At 43.1% G+C, this 26,792-nt stretch overlaps 1 protein-coding gene across 1 annotated transcript in view; it reads left to right on the top strand.

Annotated features, from left to right (window-relative positions):
• Positions 1–26,444, top strand: part of LOC138469891 (extracellular calcium-sensing receptor-like) — a 134,952-nt gene extending 108,508 nt beyond the window's left edge. Inside the window, exons 5-7 of the mRNA XM_069609032.1 lie at positions 1,918–2,145; positions 13,533–13,656; positions 25,349–26,444. Of these exons, the coding sequence (XP_069465133.1) occupies positions 1,918–2,145; positions 13,533–13,656; positions 25,349–26,256 (1,260 nt within the window). The 3' untranslated portion in view covers positions 26,257–26,444. The remainder of the gene's footprint in view (positions 1–1,917; positions 2,146–13,532; positions 13,657–25,348) is intronic.
• Positions 26,445–26,792: the final 348 nt, after the last annotated feature.

The following is a 26,792-nucleotide window of genomic DNA, read 5'->3' as shown; positions in this document are numbered from 1 at the left end:
ACTTCCTTGCTGGTGTCCTGCACTGTGGATGCCTACCACTGTATTTGCAATCATATAGGTGATGTGGAGTCAATCGTATGCATTTTTACTAGCAGCATTGCCACAAGTTTCATGATGATTAGTCATTCATCGGTTTTAATTCCCATGGTGACATGCAGCGCTACTGTGGTGGTGGACCAGTGACAATCAGTGAATTCCCTTGGTGGGATTGATTTGTGCGCACTCATGGATGCATGTCCTGTGTTGTGTTTTGCTGCCGTCATGTGCATTGTGCATGCTCACTGCATTGTGTTACAGAGGGTACGGTCTGCTGATGTGCAGTGGACGTGTTGAGGGATGTGGGCTGGTTGCAAATCTTGTATATTGGCATTGGTGTGCAGCTTCCATCATTTCTATGACGTGTAGGTATCATGTTCAGTCTGGGATGTTTTGGAGCACCGTGTTTTGCAGTATTGGTATTGTCCAATCACCACCCCAATCTCACCCGGCTGGTGTGTGCATCTCTCCCCATTACACTGCCATGTGCCTGTCATGGAACTTACCAAGCAGCCAGGCACGTCGTCCAGCATGTCGCTCCATGTAGCGTGGTATTGTGGAGTTCCGCAGGACCATTTAATCATGAGTTGTTCTGGTATATCTGGCACAACAATGTGTGATGAACTTGCTGGAGTCACATACCATCTGCACATTGACAGAGTGGTACAGCTTACGATTGCGGTATGCCACCTCCATGGCATGTGGGACCACTAATTCCACAAGGGTGCAGTCGAGGGCACCAATACAATTTGGCATGCCTGCCAGTGCATAGAAGACAATTTTAGTGTCAAAGATATCCCGGGCAGTCCGTGGTAGGGACATGTAGTCACTTGCGTGCTTCAGGAGGGCATCCAGCACTTGGGTCAGCATGCGTGAAAAAATAGGTTGTGATATGCAATGCATCTGACCCACTGTGTGCTGGTAGGTGCCTGTGGCCAGGAAGTGGGACACAGACACTACCTTCAGTAGAGGGGGGATGGCGGTGCGGATTTCAATTAGGCTGACAATGTCGTTGTGTATCATGTCCACAATGGTGGTGATGGTGTCCCAGTACAGGGTGTGGATCTGCACAGGAGTTAGGTTAAAAGGACTGGCTCTAATGCGAGGGATTGATGGCTGCCTGCGTGATACCACTGGCTGCACTGGAGGGACTTGCTGGGCCTGTCTCACCCTCCTTCTCCTCCTGCGTCTCCTCATTAGTGCCTGTTGTAGTTGTTGCTCATGGTGTAGCAATGCAAGCATGTCCTCCAGCCCCAGTATCGCAACTGCAAGTGGGATCATTTTGGTGTGGGAAGGGGTGTGGTGTGTGGGTGTGCTCCTTTTGTGCTGGGCCAGACTCCATTGCCTCCACCTGTGCTGATTGTGTGCACCTGTGGCTGTTGGTAACACGGTGTATTGCCGGCAACGTGGTATCCCTAATTTCCGCCTTCGGGATGCCGGTAGGTGCACGTCTGCATAAATTGTGATGTCCTCCTGTTAGCGGCATGCCTACTCTTAATGGGCCAGAGCGGTATGCGGTGCCCGTATTCCCTTACCACCATCGTTTTTCTATTACCGCAAATCTCGTAATGAGGCCCAATTACTCCTGTGAATAAACCACATTTGTGAAATAGAACCTAAAGTTCTAGATTATGCATAACATTTATAGTTACAGAGTGAGGCCTACACCCTTGTGACTGATTAAGAATAAATGACAGACACCATATTAGACACAGTGACACAATAGACTTTGATATAACTTTCCCACTTTATATTTAAAGAGATGCCTGCCTACCCCATCGAAGACAGTTGATTCTCAAATTTGTTGTAGAATCTTATTAAACAAATGAGCAGTGATATAACCGGCATACTTACCTCTCTCTTTATTCTTTCCTCCCATAGTTACTCCGATATGTCAAAAAGGTCAATTTTCACAATAAAGTTGGTGAAAAGATATTTTTTGATCAGAATGGTGACATCCCGGCACAGTATGACATAGTGAACTGGCAACTCGACCCAGCTGGCAATGTCAAGTATGTGAGGGTGGGTAGCTATGACTCAAGGGCTTACCAAGGACAAGTCTTCCTCATCAACACCACAGCCATCCAGTGGTCTGCAGGGCAGTCACAGGTACGTAATTACACTTTCAGGAGCATGTTTGTGTTAATGGCTGGAGGGTGCATGCAGTGATGAGAGCGACAGATGCGCTTCTTAAAACAGAATGTATGGGACATTGCAATAAAGAGAACAAATCAAGAGAATGTTTCACCTCTGAAAGATGCTGGCATGGCTTGGTGCAAACAGAGATTCAATATAGCCACTATTTTTCTGTGTGAATTCTACTTTCAATGTTATGGGAGATGTAGGCTCCAGCAGTTAAGTCATCTGGGCCGGATGCAGGAACTGATGGAGATCTCTCTCCATCGTTCAGAGAGGTTCACCGACCATGACATATAATTCGGCACACTATGGCACAAGTTGAATGCCATAGTGTAGAATCTCTGATGTTTTCCCAATCCTTGCCTACAGCTATGTGTGATGGAGCACCACCAAAGAGCTCAGCTTCTTATTCTTCTGGCTATTGGACAGCAGTTTTATGTAAAGAAACAATTACACACATCATTAGTAAAAGCTTTCACAAGGCATACCATGAGTATTTGGAAAGATCAAACTATAGTGAATGTGCACGATTTCTACCAACATAGTACTGACTCTCGCAAAGAGAGTGTGACTGAGCAGTCGCAGTCTGACTTCATTCTTACTATAGCAGTGGGGTGATCCCGTGGTTCAGTCAATCATGCATAATCACAGGTTACAGGTAAGTCCACCCAGTATTGTCCTCTTTCTTATAAATGGAGGCAATAAGGAATATCTGCAGGTCAGAGAAGTGGTTGTATGTTTATTCCTCCCCTTCTATTTCCTCATTTGTACTTTCTTAATGCACTTTTCCTCATTTTGATATGGACTGATTTCTTTTTCAATGGGGTTCCCTCCAATGCACTCTCCATTCCATACGACCACCCTCTCCTGCAACACCGCTTAGCCCCCCCCCACACACATACACATTAACATCTGCCTAATAAAATGTGCTGAAAATAAAATCATGGAAAAGACATTTCACACAAGGAAATGATGATGAAAGACCTGGAGAAGGAGGGTTTCGCAGATAGAGCCATAGTCCCTTGCAGTAATTCATTTATTTAATTGCTATTGCTAAACAAACCTTTCAAAACATATAAAAACATTACCAAATTACATTTTAAACCATTTACAGATAAGAATTAGAAAGAAAAGAATTTAAACACAATATTAAAGAATTCATCAATCTTACATCAACAATTACAAGGAATATCTCAGAATGCAACACTATTTCTAATTATTCCAGGTCAGTTAATACAATCTTTATAGATATCAAACACTGTTCAACTGCTAAAATCAAAGAAATGTGTTGTCCGTAAAAAAGTCTCCCCCATAATTCATCCTCTGATAAGAATATAAAATCCTTAAAATAGTTTAAAAAAATGATTTCAACTGATCTAAAAGCTTTGGACAAGATACCACACTATGGGGGTCATTATGACCTTGGCGGTAAGGAGTTAACAGCGCCGGTAATGGTGCCGGAGCCGTCAACCCCTTACTGCCACATTACAAGTCTGCTTGCGGGACCCGCAAAGGGCGCCTGGTAAAAAAATCCCACTAGCATACCAGGGAACCTATGAGGGCTCGAATGGGAATGTGGATGTACCGGGTGCGGGTTCCTCGAATGAGGAATTACCGGGTCCTCCAAGGTTGAAATGGCCTGGTAATTCCTCATTCAAGGAACCCGGGCCCGATACCCGGTAAGGGGGTAACCATGCTGCTAATTGCAGCATGGTTACCTCCAAGGTCGTAATGACCGCCTATGCCTCAGTGTCTCTATTTAATTTTGGTTCTGGCAAAATCAACACAATCTTTAATCCTGAATACAGTTCAGGCGTGTGCCTAAGATCTCCCTGGTATGACAGTAACTAAAACGAAACCTTAAAAATCATGCTCGGTTTTTAGGATAGGGAAATGTTCTTAAATATAAAGGAAATTAATTGGCTTAATATCAAAATGCCAAATTTTAAACATGTTGTACTCGTTACATTCCTCCCAGGTTAGCCTCCAATCATAAAACCATAGTTTCTTTTTTGCATGGTAATATCTGCTGCTGTCATAATATCCAAAACACTCCGTCTTGCATGAATGCAGTGACTGGTCCATCTGCTCTTCCAATAAATGTCCACTGGATAGGATTATAGAGTGTTGCTGTGTGCCGAATTAAAATACATTTTGCTAAGCATTGTCAAGGCACACCAGTTGCATATGATTTTTTATGATAATAATCCTAACTCGAAACAAATGACATGGATCGGTAGGCTTGGCAGGAGAGTCAAAACCTTCTTCCAATACAAACCTTCCAATCTGTTCCAGTCCAGCCTACATTCAACCATCTTTGTCTTGGCCCCGTAGATCAATGTGGTGACCACCTTTTGCTTTTAAAATATGATAGTAGAAAACAAGAACATTTCCTGTATTTCCTATGTATAATTAAAGTCTGAGCAGCCGCTATCTTCATTTTACAAGTCATATCTGCTCCATAAGGGGCTTCTTAGAAGGTAGTATTCCTGTTCATTCCCAGATATATGTATTCTTTGAGTAGAATTAGTGTAGTGGTTACTTATATAAAAAGACAATTTACCACATTTCGCTTAAAAAAAACTTGTGAGCTAGAATCAGGACATTTGACTTATCCATATTAATAGTTAGATGATTCTTAGTTGCTTACTGTTACAAAGCAGCTAATTTCCACTGCAGACGTACGGGCATCTTGTCTAATAAGACGAGATCATCCACATATAGAAGCCAATGGTCTTCTCTAGTTTCGGAGGATAATAAATTAACCTTATTCAAGTGGTCCCATCTATCCGCGATAAACAATTAAAAAAGTTCTGAGGCCAAAATGCACCCCTGTTTCAAACCTCAGTTTGTGTAAATTGGTATTGTTAAAAGACCCTCTCAGGCTAATATAACACTGAGATGTATGCCGGAGATTCCGCAGCCTCCATTTTTTCAAATGGTATGTCTCTTGGTACCAAGTCACACACCAGCTAAAAATCAATAAAAGCCATTCATACTGGCTGGCCTGACTGGATTACCCTTTTTTTAATTAAAGTTAATGCTAGCGAGTATATCGTTGTCCCCATACCTGGACCAAACCCTGACTGACGAATAACAAAATAAGCTGTCTCTTTATCCCATATCAACAATTCTCTCAATAAAAGAAGAGCAAAAATGTTTCCCGGCACATCCTGAAAAGCTATCAGCCGGTAATTCTGAGGGGCCTCTCTGTTGCCCTTGCTAAGTATTGGTATCATCACTGATTTTTTTCCAGGTTTCAGCTATATGTTTAGTATCTAATACTGGTTTAAAAATAATAACAATTATAATGTGGTGGGGTTGTTGGGTTTCGCTCTCATCTTCCAGTAAGTTGTCGATGCACTCCAAGTATTGATCAGTGGCAATCTCTGCTGGATTCCAGTATGTGTTGATAACCAGGATTTTTTGTTGAGGTTTTTTTTTCCCCCATTTCTCCACTGTCGAGTTGCCACCCTAATCTGGTGGCCTGTATAAAGGGGGCGAGATATAATTCTGCCAGGCGCTCTAAGCCGCTTCCCAATCTTACTTCCGTCAGAAGACCGGCCCTTGGTCTACCTGCACTTCCCTTCTCTCCCGGGGTAAAGGTCAAGATGTATCCATCAAGGTGTGGCTTCGCCTTCAACCATGTTTCCTGTAAACACAGGATATCAAATGATCCCAGGTTAACATCAGATCTTGCTGTCAAGTGGGAAAACCCTTGTGTGTTCCATGAGCCCATTATCAGGGAGCGCGACTTCAACAGTTGGCCCATCGAGGGCTTTCTATCCACTAATTGCTAGATTTTATTTGTATATTGTCGCGTTTTTGATACCCATGTCCAATTTTGCTGTGGGGCCGCGCTCCTTTCTTTGATACCTCTCTCGTCTCTGAAGGATCTCCTTGGACTTCGGGCTATTGTGATTCTTATTTTTTCTCCAGGGCCTTTTGGCCATCTTTCTGGTTTGCTTAATCGGTTACCGTCTGGGGATTTCTTATTTTCTTGGTGGGGCACCGCCCCCCTCGACTTGCCTTCTTTCGACTTGTATGTGCCATGCAGTCGATGATTGGGCTGTTCGTCTTGTGGCATTCGACTCTGCCAATGGTTGTCCTCGTCTTTTTCATACTTTTTTTGTCCATACGCTGATTTCTCATTCGTGGCAGATGATCCCCTCTTTGAACTTCTTTGAGCCTCGTGGCTCCTCTGTTTAGTACTGTCCTGTATTTCTTTCAGATTGTATCCCAAGTATCGAAGGTTGGATTTCTCTGTCTCTAGGATGAAGCTTACTAATGCAGATGTTATGTGTAGATAGGCCAGGTCTTTCCGGCCTTTCTCGCAAGGTTCAAAGATTTTTAGGTCTTGTGAGGTCAGTTGTTGTAGGTTTGGGATTTGAAGATACGCAGCATTGCATTCCTGCTTAGTCTAAAACCATCTGACTTTTCTTTTATTCTCTCCATTTTGAAGACGCAACAGTTGGTCTTAATGCGTTCGTTCGTTGAACTCCTTGTCCGTTCCTTACTCGGGTCATGAGTTACTCGACCCCTACTCCGTTCTCTCGCTTTACTTTGTTTACTGTGACTTGGAAGATTCTCTAACTTCCTCTTGACATTAGTCTCTCTCTGCGAAGGCCTAGAGCGTCCTGTGCTTAGCCCAAATCTGCGTTTGTCCTGGAGAGAATTGCTCTCTCTTCTTGTCTTTGAGACCTTGGGTGAGCGGGGCTCCTGTGCCCTATGTTTGTCTTCCAAGGTTCTGAACTGGTCTACTGGTGTATCCTTGGTGGTGTTGCTGTCCCCAGTTCTTCGCTTAGCTACTGCAGTGCGTCTTGCCAGCTTTGTTGGGGTCAGTATTTTTAAGACCACACTCTTAGCTTCTGCTTTGTCAGTGCTCAGTCCTGCTTTTGATTTTGACTTGTCCGAGGGTTTAGGTTTATTGGTAAAGAAGTTCATAAGTTCTTTCTGTTTTATGTTTGAAGGTTTAACTTGTGGTTTGTTCCCCGGCACGTTTTCAATTGTGATCTGGGTTATTCTGGAGCAGTCCATGTTGATGCATCCATTATCCTGCGTGCTCACATTTTTCCCACAGGCTATTAGCTCGCTGGTTTTGTTCCGGCAATTATCACTGGTCTGGGTTCCTTGTGCTTTTCTCTCCAAGTCCATTGCACACGATGTACCTTGCTCTCCAGTGTTCTCTAGTCTCGCTTCTTTAATCATTATGTACTTTTCTAAATATAGTAACTTGGTATGCATTAGGGCCATGATTGCTGCTTGGTCTCTCACTGAGTCGTTCAGGGCTTCATACAATTTACTAAAGGGAGCAAGTGCTATCGTCACTGTGGACATTACTCCCATATCCCAGATCAATGTTCTTTTGTGGTGTTTCCCTTCTGCCCCCCTTTAGTGAGCCTCTTCCCTCCCTAGACCTACTTGGAGGGGTACACGCCTCTGGTACAAGTATTGGTTTACCATGGCTTCCACGTGGTGGCATGTTTGTCATGATATTTTTGGTTGTATCTATGGCATCCTTACACCTAGGGGGGCTTCTTAAGGCGTCCGGTGATCATAATGAATATGAACTGAATCGTCTCCTTGCGGGTGTCCACAAAGAAGTCCACTATTAGATTCCCCCCTCTCACCCTCGGGCAGGGTGGTCCTTTTTGATTTTTCGATATTCAAGTTGGGCTCCGTTGTCACCAAGCCTGCCGTCTGTAAAGGTGAAGGGGGAATTGGCGAGGCGGGAGGAGGTTTCCCAAAATGCCATTATACTGGCGTTTCAAGTGGTACGGGTATATCTGCAGTCATCGGTTTTGCTCTCCCCACCTCCTGAGGGCTGTTAGGTGTTTGTTCTATGAGGATAGATTCTTCTACCGCCACCCAACCTTCCAAAAGCTCCCCATCCAAGATTTCTTTCTGCGGTAAGGATATACTTTCTCCCTTTTTCTTAAAGAAGTTTGCAACAAAGTTATGGGAGTTAGTTTTAGTTAATTTGTTCTTTGACTTGACCCTCTATAGTATGGTTTCGTTGAATGTTTCCCAGCATTCTGTTTTTTTGCTTTGTTGCTGTTGTTACACGTTATTTTCTTTTCACTGGTCTAGCCTCTTCAATGCTGTCGGGCCGCCAGCAGGGGTCAGTGTCCTCGCTTTCTGGAAGGAGCACTGCAGGCTCTGTTCCCTTCTTAGCCGCAGCCTCACATGCCGTGCTCCGCTTTTCCCCCTATACGGGGGCCTCCATGCTCGCAGCCAACAGAGCTGGCCCAGACTCCCCCTCCTCCTCCGGGACCTTGCTGCTCAAGCCCATGGCAGCGGCAGCTCCTGAGTGCACCACTCGAGTCGGCGGCACCAGCAGCGGTGTCAGCTCTCGGGTGCGCCTCCACGTCGCCCAGGCTCACCTGCAGGGATGGCCCGGGTTCTCCTCCTTTCACCGCCGCCAGCACTGCCAAGCCCACGCTGTCCTGAGGCGCATGGACATCGACCGACACCTTTCCTAAAAGGGGGCGCGTCGCTATGGCAGGCGGCACAACACTCGGAGGCTTGTCTACCGCTGCTGATTCCCCCAATGCCTCCAAAACCCCATCGGCCCAACATCCATGAGGCGGTCCCCGATGCAGCGCCACCCCAGGAAGCTCCGCCATTGACAAGGTGAGCGAAGCTGGCTGATAAATGTTTTCGCTCGCCATAGGTTGGTCTGCACGTTCTGCTGGCCAATTGTTATGTTTGTTGTTTGTATCTACAGTTTGTAATTCGGTCACTACATCTACAGCAGGAAAATCCATAAGCACCTTACCCTCCATCGACTCCTTCAACCTCCTCAGCACTGGGGTCCCGAGAGCTTCCCCATAATCAAATGTAGGGCAGGGGCCTGGAGTGAAGTGTTCCTGGTACTAGAGAGAATCGGGCGGGGGGGACACTGACATCTGGTTTGTTAGGAGAGTTCACAAAGTCATGAGAGATGTTGTTTGGGGGTTTTAATACAAAGACTTGCGGTAATTTAGATCTTGATGTTGTGGAAGAAAGTGCAAGACCTACGCCCATCTTCCTTTTACCTCTTGGCTCAATTGGTTCTTCAGGTCCAGCCGGGTCCTTATTCTCCTTATCTTGTGAAGGAGCTCCGTATCGACGGGGTCGGGTGCTTCACAAGCAGCGTTCCTCAGGCTCCTCCACCACCGCCGCCGCCGTCCTGCCTGTCTTGACTGCAGGACTGCACCACTCAGCAACCATTCCGCAGCCGCTCCGCGGTCAGACTGGGTTTTTATCAGCAGCTTCTCCCCAGTCAGCCAACAGGATAGACAGAGCAGAAAGACTCTGCTCAGAACAGTCTAGTATGGAGTGTCAGCAGGTCTGCACCACTCAGCAACCACTCAGCGACCGATTCACGGTCAGACTGGGTTTTTATCAGCAACTCCTCTCCAGTCAACCAATAGTTGGCCAACAGCCAACAATAATCTTAGCCTATGCTTCAAGATGAGAATTTAACATAAAATGTGTAAGGCTGTCTGGCCCCGGAGCTCTGGATGTACTCACATTTTTTACTTGGATTACAGTGTTATCCTGATCAAAAACCTTGGGACCCTGTGTATACCAATCTCCCCTGACCAGGTGATCTGTCAAACCTGAGGAGGCATATACATTTGTGCAAATGGTACCCAATTGTGTTCTTGAATCAGATTTTTCATCAAAGATAACTGTAGATCGCTATTCACAGTTTTTAAAAGGACCAAACTTGAGCACTATTCCTAGAGACTATGGCTCACAACATTGCTTCCCCATTCGCATGGATGATCCTGGCTTTATAACCTCTCAGCTAATTCTTATATCTTATTTTGAGTTTCTTTACTCAATTACACTCTACAGGAGACATTCAGGTCAGCCAATGCTCGTATATCTCTCCTAAGTTGCTTTTTCTTATTCTTCACTCCTGTATCAAACACATGTTTCTGTTTAAATGGTGGTCGAGTACCAGGTTGAGTGTTTTGTGCAAATAAACTAAGCATACTCACAAAATCATCACAATTTCTAGTGTTATATGTATTAGCACTAGAGCCCCATCTTTATACAGGCATTCAATCTCTCCAATGTTGATTCTGACCATTTTAACCTACCCCTCCGGCCCCCATAATCTCCAATTTATGATGAAAATAATTAACCTGAGGGAAGATTACAGGCAGTTCAAAGGTGACAAGTAAAGAATCATGTTAACTATTTACCTGTGTTGTCACCTGGAAGTCTTTCACAGTCGCAAAACATGTTTTTGAGACAAAGCCATTGGGCCTCATTACGAGGTTGGAGCTACCCATGGCGCCCTTAACTCCGAATGGTTCTGAATCGTCATTGAATTGGTAGTCCTAGCCTTTCCAAGAATCTTTACTGACATCTGCTTCTTTTTGTATCGGCTTTGTTTACAATTGGTGCCTTTAACTTTTAGTTGTTCTTGCTCACAAGGAGGTGTAGATAACGCTTGCACGAATGTCCTTGAGTCAAACATAGTTACTTTTGATAATGATCTATGAGTCTTTGTTTTTTTTAAATGCTTTAGACCACCCTCTACGGTTAGTAAATATATTAAATACTGGCTCTAGACTATCCATCGGGTCATTGTGTGTTCGCAAAAAAAATGTGGGTAAATATTATTAGCATTTCATAGGAGTCATGGAGGTGTCTGAGCTCAGTCTGGAGAGGCTAATGGACACCACCACAGGACATCCAAGCCCAGGTTTGATCATGCAACACCTGGAGAAGAAGGTTTTCACAGATGGAACCCTTTGCAGTAATGATTGCAGTCAGAATATGCTTGTAGCAGAGCTGCATGCAAAGCCCAAGGCAAGAGGATGATAGTAGTTATGCATGTAATTTAGGAAGACCTCTGGCATCTGACCCAGGTTGATGGATGCTGTCAAGGAAACCCAGGAGGCCTGTGTCCCGAGGTAAGTTTTTGCATTGTAATTTAGTTTTGATTGCAGTGTCTATAAATGTTGTAGGATCTGCAAACAGAGCTCCTGGAAATTAATCAGTGAGCCAATTAATCTCAACGACATTAATCGACCCCATTTAGTTGACCCAGAAAGTAGAATCGTACAGCAGCAAAGGTGGTGTGAAAGTTTAATGTAAGTTTAGGATTCAGATCACACTCAGGTCCAGTGCAGACAAAGGGACATATAACAGGATGGAAGACTGTCCGAAGAGGAGGAATAGATGCAGATGTTAGAGCCAGGGTTTTCAACATAGCAGCATTTCGGTTTGAGTAGCAGAAACAATGCCACCCAGTTTCGGTCAGGATGGAGGAACAGCCACCTCAGGTTCAGGACGCTTCAAAGAAACGCCAGCAGGTTTAGAGGTTCTAGTAATTAATGATAGATGGTAGAGACAGAAGAGACAGAAGAAGGATTTGAGTCTACTGAGCCGCTTAATTGCACCATAAGGAGGGTAAGGAATCAGCAGCACAGCCGTCTCCAAATCCCTCCAGGGAGCTCTCATATCTCCGGCATTGCCAGACAATTCTGTAGTGCACATCTCCAGCATGGGCCAACCAATCAGCATACATGCAATTAGGGTTATTCAACTAAACTCAGTTTTTATGGGCATGCATACACAGAAGCGGATTGTGGTTACTGAGGTATCCTAATCCGATCTAAACCACATTCCATTATTACAAAGGAGCTTGTGTGATCTCTGCAAGCACCACACCATAGCAGAATGGGCAATAAATCAATCCTTCAAGTGAAAAAATGCAAATAAGGTCCACAAAGAAAATGGCTGTTGTGTGGGTTTTTAAAATAGATGAATTTTCACTTACCTTCGGTGCGATAAAATGGCTACTTCGTGGTTTAGCCAAAGGTTAACTACATAGCCGTGACTATCCTGCTCCCCAAAATAAAGCTCTGGTTGAATGACTCTACCAGGGATACATTGGGGTGCGCTGGGTCCACTCCTGCTCAGGTAGCCTGCCATACGAGGTCTCAGGTGCAGTACTGCTGCATTCAGCTGAAGTCTTCAGGGAAACTCCCGTAAAAAGTCATTTTGATTCCCAAAAGCTAGCAAAAGGTTTAGGGGACTCCGAAAATTACCCAAAGAAAACCCACAAAATCAATGTACACGTGTTATATTGAAATAATCCTTTTTTCACTGGATTAAATGTGATTATTATATCATGCCATTTATTGTGTTCAATCATTTTGCTTTTGAATACATCGCAGTGGCAATATCATTAAGAGGTCATTAGCACATCTATGGTTAAGAAAGGACTGCTGGTCCATTATTTTTTAAGCTTCCAAATAATAGAGGGTGGGCAACATAGATCTTGAGAAATCAATACATCATTACATTACATTACAGGGGGACAGTTTAGGATGGTGTGTGAAGAATGTACATAAATCCCATGATGCTTTAAAGGAAGACAGAATTTCAGGACATATTACATATATTGGGCCTCATTACGAGGTAGGTGGTAAGGGATTACCGGCACCGGTAAGGACACCGGTGCCGGTAATCCCTTACCACCCTATTCCGAGGTCCCTTAGCGGGTCCCTTCCTTAACGCCTGGTTTTACCAGGCGTTATGGAAGGGACCCGTTAAGGGACGTCAGAGCTAATGACGGTACAGCAAATTGCGGTACCGTTATTAGCTCCATCCCGATTCCCATTGAGCCCTATGGGGGCTCGAATGGGAATGGGGAATGGTTCCCGGAATGGGGACTTACCGGATCCTCCAAGATTGGAATGACCCGGTAAGTCCCTATTTCGGGAACCCGGACCCGGAATGCTTGTCATTTTAAATCTGTTTTGGCAAGAAAAGTAAGGAACTGTTTTTTTTTATCATTGTGCATTTGAAGCATTTATGTTTTAGCAAGGCTACATGTTTATGTGAAAGTTTGAAAATACTTTTAAATACGCAACTATAGATATAGAAAATGATATTATAATGCATACAAATGATTTAATAATTGCTGTGTTCACCCTTGGTAGAAGGTCTATCTGTAGTTTCAGATTCACTCTCACTACTGTCAATTTGATAACATGTTTACATAGATTAGAAATGCACTACTTATGTACACATACCTTCCAACCATTATTATTGTAGTGAAATAAGTGTGAGATCATCCAGCATAGGGCCTTCTCAATTAGTAAAACTAGAGAACCCTGTTAGAAACTTCTTGCACTCTACTCAAGGAACTTACCACTTCCACTTAAAAAAGTAGGTGGAACCCTGACATTTGAAATTTATAAGAAATATTCTCAACTTAGTTAAACACCATGAGGGAGGCTCACTTTGGACATGTTAACATGCAATAATACATTTCTAACAACTTACATTTTATAGTAATTCTTTTGCAATCCGTATGACTCATTGTGTTTGTTTTTAAATGCTAGATACCAGCCTCTGTATGCAGTCCAAGCTGCTCTCCTGGATTCAGGAAGATTGCAATAGAAGGCAAGCCTGTGTGCTGCTTCCTGTGTGTCCAATGTCCTCAAGGGGAAATCTCTAACCAAACTGGTAGGCACTGCAGACTGGTATTATTCATGTCTAAGATCACATACACCACTAATTTAGGACATTGCTTGCAGTTCAAAGACTTAGCTGCTACCATTGTATTGGATGTTCCGTCTTATAAACCATGATAACTGAGTGTACATACATTTGCTATCACAGTACGCAGAGGTATCACTGTACAACTTCAAGGCTGACTAATTGGGAGGACTATATGAATACCTGTGTAAACTACATATTTCCAACGTTTCAAATCCATATTATCGTAAATGTCTTATTAACAATCAGTTTACACACGAGGAACGAACAGTGAAAAAAGTCCATTTGGACTTCAAGTCCCAGAATTATGGAAACATTTCATATATGTGTGCTAGAGGAGAATATGTTCATCCTATTTGTTTAGGAATCCATACTATAACCGGTCTGACCTGCTAGGTGTAACGGCACTCATCTGCAGAGTTTTCTTTGTCCCCAAACCCATGGAGTCCTGTAGGATTTGATGGGAATGAGGTCTTACACTTTCACTTTCGGCCGCCTGATATCCCAGACCACCGGGACTTGTAATGTCCCGGTGGCAACGAGATCTCAGGCAGTATAAACAGTGTTACGAGTCTTGCGGCAACCAGCCGGTAGCAACAGCGGGTTACTGCCAGACCTGTAATGAGGCCTGATGTGTTTTATACTCTAGTAAATTCCCACAAAGAATACATTTGTTTTGAAAATGGTGCTGTATAATCTTTGGTTACATTCCAACTCATGGCACATATGAAATAACATCAACACACAGAAATCATGTAAAGTACTATGTTCACATTCCTTATTTGGTGTATTATTCAAGAAAACCAGATACTCCATAGAGAATTTGGGTCCATGCTGGAATATTGTGTAAATCCATTAAACCGAAATGTTCCCCAAATAGCTTACTATTTCACGACTGCGGTTCCAGAACATAGAGGGTCTGCCCATATTTATGTGCACAGAGAAACATAACAACAATAAAACAAAGGGAGCTGGGATCATAATGGACATTTGCACATGGTAGAAAGGGAGTTCCCTATTCCTTTAACAGTCTATGAGTCATATGGTGGGTCGTGAAATACATCCACTATTTCAATAGGAAGCTGAAATCGTGCCAAATTGGAAGTGCTACAGTGGAACAGTCAGCTGTGCTTTTGATGAATTTGAATGTGTTGTTATAAGTCGTCTGGAAGGCTGAGTTATAAGGCATTTTCAAAGTTGAGGCATGATGACAACAGACCTATATTGGCTGTGACTCCAATATTAACAGAGGGCAAAGGAAGGCATGTGTGTGATAGTTTCATGGATCAGAACGGCCATTTGCCATTGTTTTAGTCATTTGGCATAAATGATGAATTGGCATTGAACAAATGTGCTGATAGGGGAGTTAATGGCCTTGTGTAGGGGAGACTTGAAGTCAGAGGTGGGGGTCCAGAAGGCCAATCTCCATTGCCTTCATTTTGATTAGATTATGTTAAAACAATGCATGATACACCTCAGACAACGGCCTCAATCCAATCCTGAACCCAGTTGACACTAATATTGCCAAGTAGCACACCAATACATCCAGTGCAGAAATTGGTTCTCACCAGCATAGAAGTAGAAGCTGTGTCAGAATGTGTGAATAAGCCATGCCAAAGGCCGGATGTAAAGATTGAAATATAAAAAGGGGGTTAGATCCCCGAGGCACTACAAAGAGGAGTGGCAGAACGAATTTTCAAAAAAGGTTAGAAAACAGCCTGTACCAAACCATGCCAGTAAACATGAAGTTACAAGTTTGGTAGTGTGGTCAATAAAGTGGTGGTAATTCCATTACGTACACTTTTTGGCATTAACAGAATTACTGCCAAACTTAGCGCACCACCAAGTTCCGAGTTTGACATTGAAGTGGAGGATTTACCTTAAGGTACCTGCTGGAGGTCAATTCTCTAATTTAATGCCAAAAATCAGTGGAATTACTGTAGCACAATTATCACGTGCAATAATTCCTCCAAAGTACGAAGGAGTCCTACAGATAAACACTTTTCTTCCACTGCCTAATACCATACCCGAGTTTGGTTTCTAGGCGTGGATTTGCGATTCGTACCTCTTGTGCTCTGTGTGGTTTTGCTTCCAAGACCAATGCGTTGCCCTGTCCTATCCTCCGCTCTTGTAATCCCATGGTAAACCTATAGCACTGTGTGGTGGATAGAGTAAAATGGTTTTTCCAGTAATTTGGTGGATTTACCACCAAATTACCACCAGACTCACAATGAAGCAGTATCTTTACAAATGTTTTAATTTCCAAATCTCTGTAAACCTGAGAACCACTTACAATGTACTGAAGTTGACATTGTATTTAGGGTTAGCCAACAATATGAGCAATGCTTTAGTGAGCATTCACTAATTCATGACACAATTCCATCATAGTTGCAATATTTATAAAGGTTTTGAAAGAAGATCCAAGTAATTGTCCGCCAATAGCCTTTATAGATGCTTGTAGTAAGGTCTACTCAACATTGCTATTAAAAGAAATCCAAAAAGATTATCTAAACATCAGACGTGTTAAAAAGGCCAAAATCTCTATTTTGTAAGCATAGGCCTATCAGGGGTGTATGACTCTGTAGATCAAGAAATACTTTGAAAAAAATATTCATGTCACAATGCCAATATGGATGCTAAAACTATTGATGATCTACTATACCTATTTACATATACAAGTAGGAATGAATAAAAAGGGAGATCTGGTTAGCTCTGATGATTTATGAGTTTCACATCAAAGCCTAAATTGTCAGATGAAATATACAAAACTGCATTTTTTTATAAAATTGTTTATTTATAACGCGCATAATACCAACGAGTGGTTTCTAATTGCGGGATTGGGATTCAAACTTGTGTTGCGCTGTGTTGTCTTGCTTCCATGCCAAACATGTTGCTCCTGAGCTATCCTTCCTCCCCATAGTAAACCATAAATTACCTTAAAATAAACACCAATAGACGCTTTTGTCTTATTTCTCTGGACCTGTGATAATAAAGACCCCTAAATGGGATATTGGAATTTAAGTTCTAAGGTCAGTAAAAGAATTAAAATATTGGGTGTTGGTAATAACGAGAAGACATAACTAGAGGGTTAAACGACATAGGGCCTCATTACGAGTTTGGAAGTAGCCATGGTGCTATTAACACCATGGCTGCCCCAAACTGGGCTCCATTACCGGGTTCCTTCAATGAGGAATAACCGGGTCATTGCAAAATTGGAGGACCCGGTTATTCTTCCTTGAAGGAACCATTCCCCATTCCCATTTGAGCCCCCATAGGGTCCAATAGGAATGGGGAGGGAGGTAATAATGGGCACCTTACGAATGGCCCGTTATTACCTCCCTCTTCCCCTCGCGGGACCCTGAAAAGACGTCTGGTTTTACCGTAATGAAGGGTGGCGCTCCCGTAATGAAGGGTGTCGGACCCGTACCGGCACCCTTCATTACGGGAGTGCCATCCTTGTAATGAGGCCCATAGTCCAAGCTCAAAAAATGGTATCATATATAGTTAAACTGAAGAAAATTAAGAACCAATATTGCACATTTTCTGTAACACCCATGCCGAATTATTATGAAAAAAAAGGCATTTAATGTCTGATTTATGGGCTGGAGCTGAATCAGTTCATAAGGGAAACTTTCAAAAATAATTTGGATGGCTCACTGTGGAGATCAGTTTTAACCTTGCCTCAATGCGTCCTGAAAACAGTGCTTCGCAATGAACTGGGCAGAATATCCCTATCCCCTATACTATCTTGGCATAGACTTCAACTATATGCATAATTACTTGATCCATTTAGAGAAATAGTACATAAAGCAATAGAAGCCATCTTAGCTTCTCATGAATTGGGTCGTCTCCAAATACTGATTGAAATATGTAAAAAATTATATGCTCAAGATCCAGAGGGTCTTAGACAAACCAACATTGCAGATTGCGTTACCCAAATATAGAGGTGGAAACAATGAAACATATCAGTTTAAAAGGTCCATGATTGTTTGCTCTGAGGATGAAGTATTTTAGTATTTTAGTAAATGTTTGAGTAACTTAAAATGGGTTTTTATTGATGTTTTGTGGAATTGAATTCAGGAAGGAGATTTTGTCCCAATTAAAGGGGATGCTTTGGCAAGTTATCAATGCATTAAGGAAGATGTTTTGATAATTGATAGGAAATATATTGAATGCACATGTGATATTAATTCAAGTTTTTGTAAATGATTAACGTGAAAGTTATGTAATGTTCAAAACACATAAATAAATTTAAAAAGAATTGTAAGGTTAACATCACCCAACCCAGCTCACCCAGGCCTACCCATACCTCACCTCTACCATGGTCTCCACCAGTCATGCCAAGCTGGTTATTAACCATTCTCATGTTTCCCTTCTGCATCATCCCTGACAGCGTACCCTGCCTTGGGAACCAGTATGTAGGATACAGAAATGTTCTCTCAAAGATGGCCTGCCCCTGGCACAACCCTATCCCTTGTCCCACACCATTCCTACCTTCCCGCTCACCTTTTCCACCCACCAACTTTATCCCACCCACCACCAGCTAGAATGTCATCACATATGCACACAAATCAGAGTACCCACAAAAACACACTAACAATGGAGCCATCCTCTCTCGCCCCATCTTAGGCAGGACCAGATGCTCTCGCCTACGTTCACAAACTCTATACCGAGCCCATACTGGCACACCAAACCCTATCGCCTCCAAGCTTACTCCGCCAACAGTGTCCTGGTGTCACCACAAGACCAAAACCACCTCCAAAGCTGACCATGTTGTCATACACCCAGTGCCTCCTATAGTGATAGACTCACCTAAGAAAAAACACACTGCTAACCTTCAGGGCACCATCATTAATATCCGCTCTCTAGGAGCTCACGCCATCGAAATACATGGCTTTATCATGGAACAACAACTCGACCTACTAGTAGTCACTGAATCCTGGCTTCACCAAGCCTCCGATGCCCTGCTGACACTAGCAATTCCACAATTCTTAGAACCGACAGACCCCATGCGCAGGGTGGAGGAGTAGCCATCATAGCTAAAACCAAACTCCAACTAAGGTCCTGCTCCATTGAAAGCGTCTCAGGTTATAATCTTCTTCGAGCCAAACTAGCCTTTAATGAAAAAACTACTATCAACTTTATAGTCATCTATAGAGCGCTCAACTCCAACAGCCACCCGGATATAGTTATCCCGTTAATGCTAGACCCACTCATTAAACCTAACACCAACTGTGTCATCCTCGCTGATGTAAACTTAGGATTTAACTATAGCTCAAACACTCAGAAGCAAAAACCTTATATTCCGCACTCAAGGACATGAGTTTTACACAATTAGTTAAAGAGCCTACCCACATTAAAGGTAGAACCCTGGACTGGATCCTCGCTCTCAACACCACACTAACTATTGATGCCATCTCTCCACTAGACTGGACAGACCACCACAACATCCAATTCACTATCATCTCTGATGCGCCTCTTCCTACCAAACCCAATGTAACTAACACTTACGAAGCCAGAAACATTCGCAAGCTCACACCTGAATATCTCTACCCCATGCTTAGCAAAACACTAGACACATTATCGATTGCCAGCAATAATCCCGGCCTCGAAGCAGACAATTATCATAACTGTCTCACCTCTACCATCAATGCCGTAGCCCCTCTAACTACCAAAAACAAACGGTCATGCTTCTGGTTAACTGATGAACTAGTTGTACTCAGAAGAAAGAAACGTGCCCTTAAACATGCACACAGAAAACATCCCACCATAGAGTCAGAAAATGCCCTACAGTTGGCAAATAAAAACTATGAAACAGCCATCATCAGCCTCAAAGCTGACGCCTACAATACACGGATCAGTAATGCAGCCTCCGATTGCAAAGAGCTCTTCTCCGTCCTCTAAAAACCCCATTCCTGACACCAATACCACTAATTCCTGTAAATAATGGTGCACCACGATCCAAGATGCACCAGCCGCTAAAATGTACCTCCTACAATTTAAAATTACTACCAAAAAACAACTTCTAGCTACAAAACCATCCAGTCACATCCACATTGTGAACCCTATCATGAATACCTGCTTATTGTTCTCCTTCACCCCAATCTCCCAAGACCTAGTCCTGGACACCATCTTTAAACTTAAAGCATCGAACTGCAAAAGATTACATCCCAGCTCATGTAGTCAAATCATGTGCCCATGCACTCACACCCATCATCACCAATTTTGTAAATGTTTCATTTAATGCCAATCTGGTCAAAGCCAGCATTAAAGAAGCCTGGGTCACACCATTACTAAAAAAACAACATTATATCCTACTGTACCCACCAACTACCGTCCTATAACAACAGTCTCCTTTTTACTCAAATTCCTTGACAAAATAGCATACAATCAAGTCCAAGCCCATCTGGAACACAATCAGCTCCTAGGTACTAGACAATCCGGCTTTAGGCCCAATCATCAAGGCAAGGGACTGAACAAGGGAAAATACAATAAACAGTAAGGATGTGAAATTAACGATTGTACTCGGCCAGCTAAGACATAGATAAGGAAGGGAGGGGGAGAGTGAGAAGGAAATGGAAACAGACAGGTGACTACCATACTAGGCCTGATGACATTTCTGGAAGAGCCGTAGGAAAACAAAAGGTGAGGGGGACGGGGTGCAGAAAGGGAGGGAAGGAACAAAACAAGTGACTATCGTACTAGGCCTGACGACATTTCAGATAGTGCTGGGGGGATCAAGTAAGGGAAGAGAGGGGGGAGACAGACGAGGTTGCTATCATACAATTCTGCAAGTGCATAGAAGAAAGTAAGGGGAGGAGGGGAGGAGATAGGAAAAGGGAGAGGGGAGGTGAGGAGAGAACAGAGAGTAAGCAGTCAAGAAGAGTGGAGAAGTAAGAGGAGAGAGTGAATACAATTGCAGAAGTCAGTAGTAACACATAATGTTGCAAGCCAGGATACAAGATGAAAATGGGAACAGCATGATTCAGGGCCACCATGAGTACAAGATGCAAAGGAAGTCCAGCATGAGAGTTGAGAAAGGGTGACACATCGTGAGTCAATGAAGTCCATAAAAGTCAAATCCAGCATTGGCCACAAGACGGTGATGGTGAAACAAGAATGTATCAGGACAGACTCATGCAGAAGTAGGCAGGATGGGGGGGAGCAGGGTAGAGGAATCAAGCAAAACAGGCAACACCTATGTGCAAGAAGGAGGGGGCACAAGGGAACATCACAGTGGGACCAGAAAGGTGGGAATGGATTGTGGGGACAGAGGAAGTAAACACATGTTGGTGCATGCTTACCTGCTGTCTGAGCAGGGGTTCGGGCCCTGGGTCCTCCTGGTCTGAACACGTTTGAACAGGAATTGCGCTTTTCTTTATCAGGTCCAAACAGGAATTTCCCTTTTCTTTGCGCTTCGCTTCGGACACCTGGGCAAGAGATGCCCTTGATCTAAAAGTTAAGACTAGGAAGGAAGAGTCAGGGCTAAGAAGGTGGGTGGTGCTTAGGCCAGGTGACCTAGATCCATTTGCACATGCTCTCCATGTGCAAAGGAAAAGAGGCTGGTGGGCTCCTTACGTATGGAAAAAGAGCAGCAACCGGGAAGGCACCAGGTGGGTGGGGCTTGTAAGTAGGGGAAAAAGAGCGGCAACCAGGAAGGCACCAGGTGGGCGGGCCCTAGGCCAGGTGACCTAGATCCACTTGCACCTGATCCCTATCTGCAAAGGAAAAGAGGCTGGAGGGCTCCTCAAGTAGGGAAAAAGGGTGGCAACCAGGAAAGCACCAGGTGGACGGGGCTTGCTAAGTTAGAAAAAAAAGCAGCAACCAGGAACGCACCAGGTGGGTGGGGCTTAGGCCAGGTGACCTAAATCCACTTGCTCCTGCTCCCCATCTGCAAAGGAAAAGAGGCTGGAGGGCTCCTTCAGTAGGGAAAAAGATTGGCAACCAGGAAGGAACCAGGTGGGTAGGGCTTGCGAAGTGGAGAAAAAGAGCAGCAACCAGGAAGGTACCAGGCAGGTGGGGCTTAAGCCAGGTGACCTAGATCCACTTGCACCTGCTCCCCATCTGCAAAGGAAAAGAGGCTGGAGGGCTCCTTCAGTAGGGAAAAAGATTGGCAACCAGGAAGGAACCAGGTGGGTAGGGCTTGCGAAGTGGAGAAAAAGAGCAGCAACCAGGAAGGCACCAAGCAGGTGGGGCTTAAGCCAGGTGACCTAGATCCACTTGCACCTGCTCCCCATCTGCAAAGGAAAAGAGGCTGGAGGGCTCCTTAAGTAGGGAAAAATAGTGGCAACGAGGAAGGCACCAGGTGGACGGGGCTTGCTAAGTGGGTAAAAAGAGCAGCAACCAGGAAGGCACCAGGTTGGCGGGGTTTAGGCCAGGTGACCTAGATCCACTTGCATCTGTAGGGTAATGCTTTAGTGAGGATTAAGAGATGCTACATGCCCTTCATGTATTTGCTTGAACCCACTGAGCACACCATATATGATTAAGTGGCGTGTGCCATACCACTGGAAAATATTCATTTGCATCTCAGTCTGAACATCTCTCATAAAAGGTGAACAGTCCAAGATCCCAGGGAAATCTACTCTGAGCAAGAACTCTAACAGAAATTCCAGAATTATTATTATTAAGTGATGTCATTGCTTAATTTCTCACAAACATTAGAGCAGATTAATTGCTGCTGGCTGCCTTGAAACGTGAGGCATGGGCAGGTAGAAGGGTGCCAGCCTCACTGTAATCCAAAGGTCGTTGTATTGCCATAATTTCTAGAATTGCACAATTTAAACTGTCTTTGTGATAGGCCCCGGGGTGGACTGGCCTACAGGGAACTCTGGAGTTTTCCCAGCAGGCCTCTGCACCTTGGGTCTCGTTTGTGTGGTAAGATATTGTATGTCCATGTTTCCTCATAGGAAAACATCTGGGCTTGCTGGAAAATGTGCAATATGGGACCGCATTGAACTTTAATTACATGGCCATCCAGCGCAGGGTAGGCCAATAGGACACAAGGATATTCAGGTTATAATCCTCCTTTGTTATGGCAGGAGAAATGCAAGTCTGTTTCCAAAGTCACCTGACTCCAAGGATCTGCTCACCATCAAATGTTAAGGTAGGAGCAATGAACACAAGGTTGTGACTATTGGTAATAGAAGGATCTGGGAGAACCTGCTCAAAAGAGATTTGCATTGATCCCACTATTTTAGAGCTTGCAGGTAGAGAATAATTTTTTGATTTACATTGCCTTATGCACTGATGTCATCACTGAGAGCACCTTCAACCAAACCATCTTTGTGTCTGTAAATAGGTAGCATGAATAAATAGTAATCTACTCCATGTTCAAGGCATGCAATCTTTCCATGGCTCCAGACCAAAAATTGTATTACAAGAATGAATAAAAAAAAAATATAAGTTAAAACTAAATCACAATTTTGATTATGGGCTATAAATATCTTAACATATGAATTCAGTATGAGTTACTGTCATTGGTAAAGCTACATCTGTTAGTAAATTCCAATGAAACTGAAATGGAATCCAGAGCAGGATAGGTGCTCTGACAGTATAGACTTTCTGCTATAGTGCCACGCTTCATATGTGGGCATGTTGCCTGCGCCATTGCCGCTGCCAGAGTGAGAGCCACTTCTCCATTCTGATATGAAAATAATGTGGCAATCTAGTTTCGCTTGAATATTAATAGCCTTTCTTCTATTTATGGTGGTCAATTTCAATATAGATGTGTTTATTTAAACATATACTCAACTTTGGGAGCCCCTTCTTGCTTTCATTTACACATATGTACAATCCAATGAAACATCTTCACAAATTATGGTACTTAGATTTTTTAATGAAACTTTTGATATTTGATCTGCAGTTTTAGTCATTTTTCAGTGTCTATTGGAAGGATCTGTCATCATAGTTTCACTTACCTTTTTGGGAGAGGAAATCATAATACATTGGGACTAGAAATGTGGAAGTCAGTCAATTTGATTGCCATTCTTACAATGGGGAAGGATAGCTCAGTGGCAACGTGCTCGCCTTGGAAGCAAAACAACACGCAGCAACACAAGTTTGATCCCCGGGTCCACGCTTACAAACCTCTGGGTATTTAAGCGTGTTATATATATGCAACTAAGACACCAAAAACATTCTGTAACAGCGCCTTGATGCCCCCGGGCTGTGTGAGCGCTTTAAACATGCAAAAACAAAATATATGTTGGATGTAAATTGTGAGCATGACAGTATTGGTGAAAACTGGCAATGTTTTGAAACATTGCCTGTTCTTAAACCCTCCTGATTGTGGGCATGTTAGAACAACAGCAGCAATTATCACAATTTTATAAACTTACCTTCTTCATAATATTTCACAAATGTTTGGCTCCAAGCAAAGTGCGTAGAGACACATTTTAAGATGCCTCCAATTTTTTGGGAACGTGTTTCCTGTCCTGAATGGCACTGAAAGTGCTTCACTTTGTTGCAGCAACATGTTGGTTATGTTGGTATGAGAACAACTACATGTGGTGGAGAATGTGGCATCTCAAATCCTATACTATCAGTGCCTTTTCAAGGTAATGTAGAAAAGAGTGGAATTAAACATTTGTGCCTGTAAGAAATATGTAGTGCAGAGGGTATGCCCACTGCCCACAATCCATTCCCATCCGCAAAGGAAGGTGGAAAAAAATGACAAAATTGAGAAGCAGCATTTCTAGAAAGTAGCATTCATTGCCATCAGGCCACTGGAGCCCTCATCATTATGCAGATTTCCAGAAATACCACTTGACGTAAGGTTACATGTCTTTATAACGAATCATTTCATAACAAATGCAAACATAACAGACATCATATAACGACAACACATAACACATTGCTTTTTCTTTTTTTATGGGGGCTCCCACCAAACACCACCCCCAACCGTTTTCCCACATGATTTAATCCTTTACCACACCTCCACATACATTTCCGTTATGTTTTTCGTCATAAAATGTTTGTTATAAATTCATTCATTATAAAATGTTCGTTATAAAGACTGTATACCATGGGATAACACTCATTTCTCAATGAAGTATTTCTATGGGGACACCTGATGAACTCATTACAAAGGTAAAGTCGCCAATAGATCTGGGAAAGTCCCAATCTGGCCACGGGGAATGAAGGCAGAAACTAGATGAGACATTCAAAGAACATATCAACAACATTACCATGTTCAGAAATGCATCCGAGGTTAAATGACTGGAACATATGACTCCAATCTATGGAAAGATGTCACATTCTGACCCCTATTTAGGGTACTCTTTTTCCTTTTTGACAGATTAAAAAAAGTAAATGAAGCACTGTATGTGATAAGTGCTGGTTTGGTCTTGATATCCTGATGAAGGATCTCATAATTTGGTTGACTCTTGTGTCTTGGCAATGGTTGTTCTCATATTTTCTTAATTCTCCCTTTTTCTTCAAGATATGTCTAAGATGCCAATTATTTGATGCAAACATTTTGCAATTAGTAGACATTTTGTGAAATGTATATATTTTTATGATTAAGCGTGCAAATAGGGAGTCGAATAAAAATGTATAGATGTGTTTCTCTCGGTGGTCATTTAAAATGTGTAGCTATTATGTACATAGAATAACTCCTAATAACTTTGACATTGTTCTGATTGATCCTATCTTCCAGACTCAGTCGCGTGTTACGAATGCTCTTGGGATTCTTGGCCGAATGAAAAAAAGGACAGTTGCACCCCTAAAATGATGGAGTTCCTCTCTTTTAAGGAGGCCTTGGGAGCTGTCTTGGCAGCAATCTGCATTTTGTGTTCATTGTTCACTGTGGCAATTCTAGGACTCTTCATATATTACAGGAAGACCCCGATCGTCAAAGCCAACAACCAGTCACTCAGCTTCCTTCTGCTAATTTCTCTTGCTCTGTGTTTTCTCTGCTCATTGGTTTTCATTGGTTATCCCACGCCAGAGACATGCCTCTTCCGCCAAGCTGCCTTTGGCATCACGTTTGCTTTTTGTGTCTCATGCATTTTGGCCAAAACTATGATGGTGGTCATTGCCTTCAATGCCACAAAGCCTAACAGTGACTTTAGAAGATGGGTTGGCCCCAGATTGTCCTACATAAGCATCAGCATCTGCACTTCAATCCAGGTTCTACTTTGTGCCTCTTGGTTGAGTTTGTCTCGCCCCTTCTCTGAGTATAACCTCCATAGCCAGCCTGGAAAAATAATAGTTGAATGTAATGAGGGATCTCCCATTGCTTTCTGGTGCATGCTGGGATATCTTGGGATTTTGGCTACCATCAGTTTTATTGTGGCCTTCTTGGCTAGAAAATTGCCAGACAGCTTCAACGAGGCCCAATTCATCACCTTCAGCATGCTCGCCTTCCTCAGTGTTTGGCTCTCTTTTATTCCAGCCTATCTGAGCACTCGGGGAAAGTACATGGTGGCCATGGAGATCTTCGCCATCTTGTCCTCCACATTTTCATTGGTCTCCTGCATATTTTTACCAAAGTGTTACATCATTCTACTGAGACCAGAAAATAACTCAAAGGAATATCTGATGGGAAGAAAAAAAGCACTTTGAAGACGCTACTTCTGTCACATCACCATGTTTTATGTATAATATGTAGCATAGCTTACCTATCTAGCAACTCACATTGACTATTTTCCTTAGCTCATTCAGCTTTGAAGTTGAGTGGCATCTTGCCACATGATCCTAGTCCTTCCAAATTATTTGCTGATGTAACATGAGAAACTATATTAGCAACACAATGATGTACAAACAGATTTCAATTGCCATAGTCACTGAAAATTACTTCGAGGAACCACCAAAATTGTTCTTGTTGCAATTTAGTCCTCAAAGATTGCTTGCTTTATGAGGGTGTTGTTCCAACTATCATCTTCCCAACCTGTGGTCTAAAGTCAACCACTGATCATCAAAGATGTGCCCGTTGACTGTAAATGATGTCCTTTTCCATCAAGACAATCGTGGAATGACGACTTCTAGCATGCGTACAGTTATGAAGAATTTAAATATAAATAATGCATATTTAATGTGTAAATCAAACGTTTTTACTCGCAGAGTAACTTACTCCCAACACAAAAGACGAAGATCTTTCC

The sequence above is a fragment of the Ambystoma mexicanum genome, chromosome 1p (assembly GCF_040938575.1).
Source record: "Ambystoma mexicanum isolate Mex_15411 chromosome 1p, UKY_AmexF1_1, whole genome shotgun sequence".
Classification (NCBI taxonomy): domain Eukaryota; kingdom Metazoa; phylum Chordata; class Amphibia; order Caudata; family Ambystomatidae; genus Ambystoma; species Ambystoma mexicanum.
This window is presented reverse-complemented; position numbering and strand designations above follow the sequence as displayed.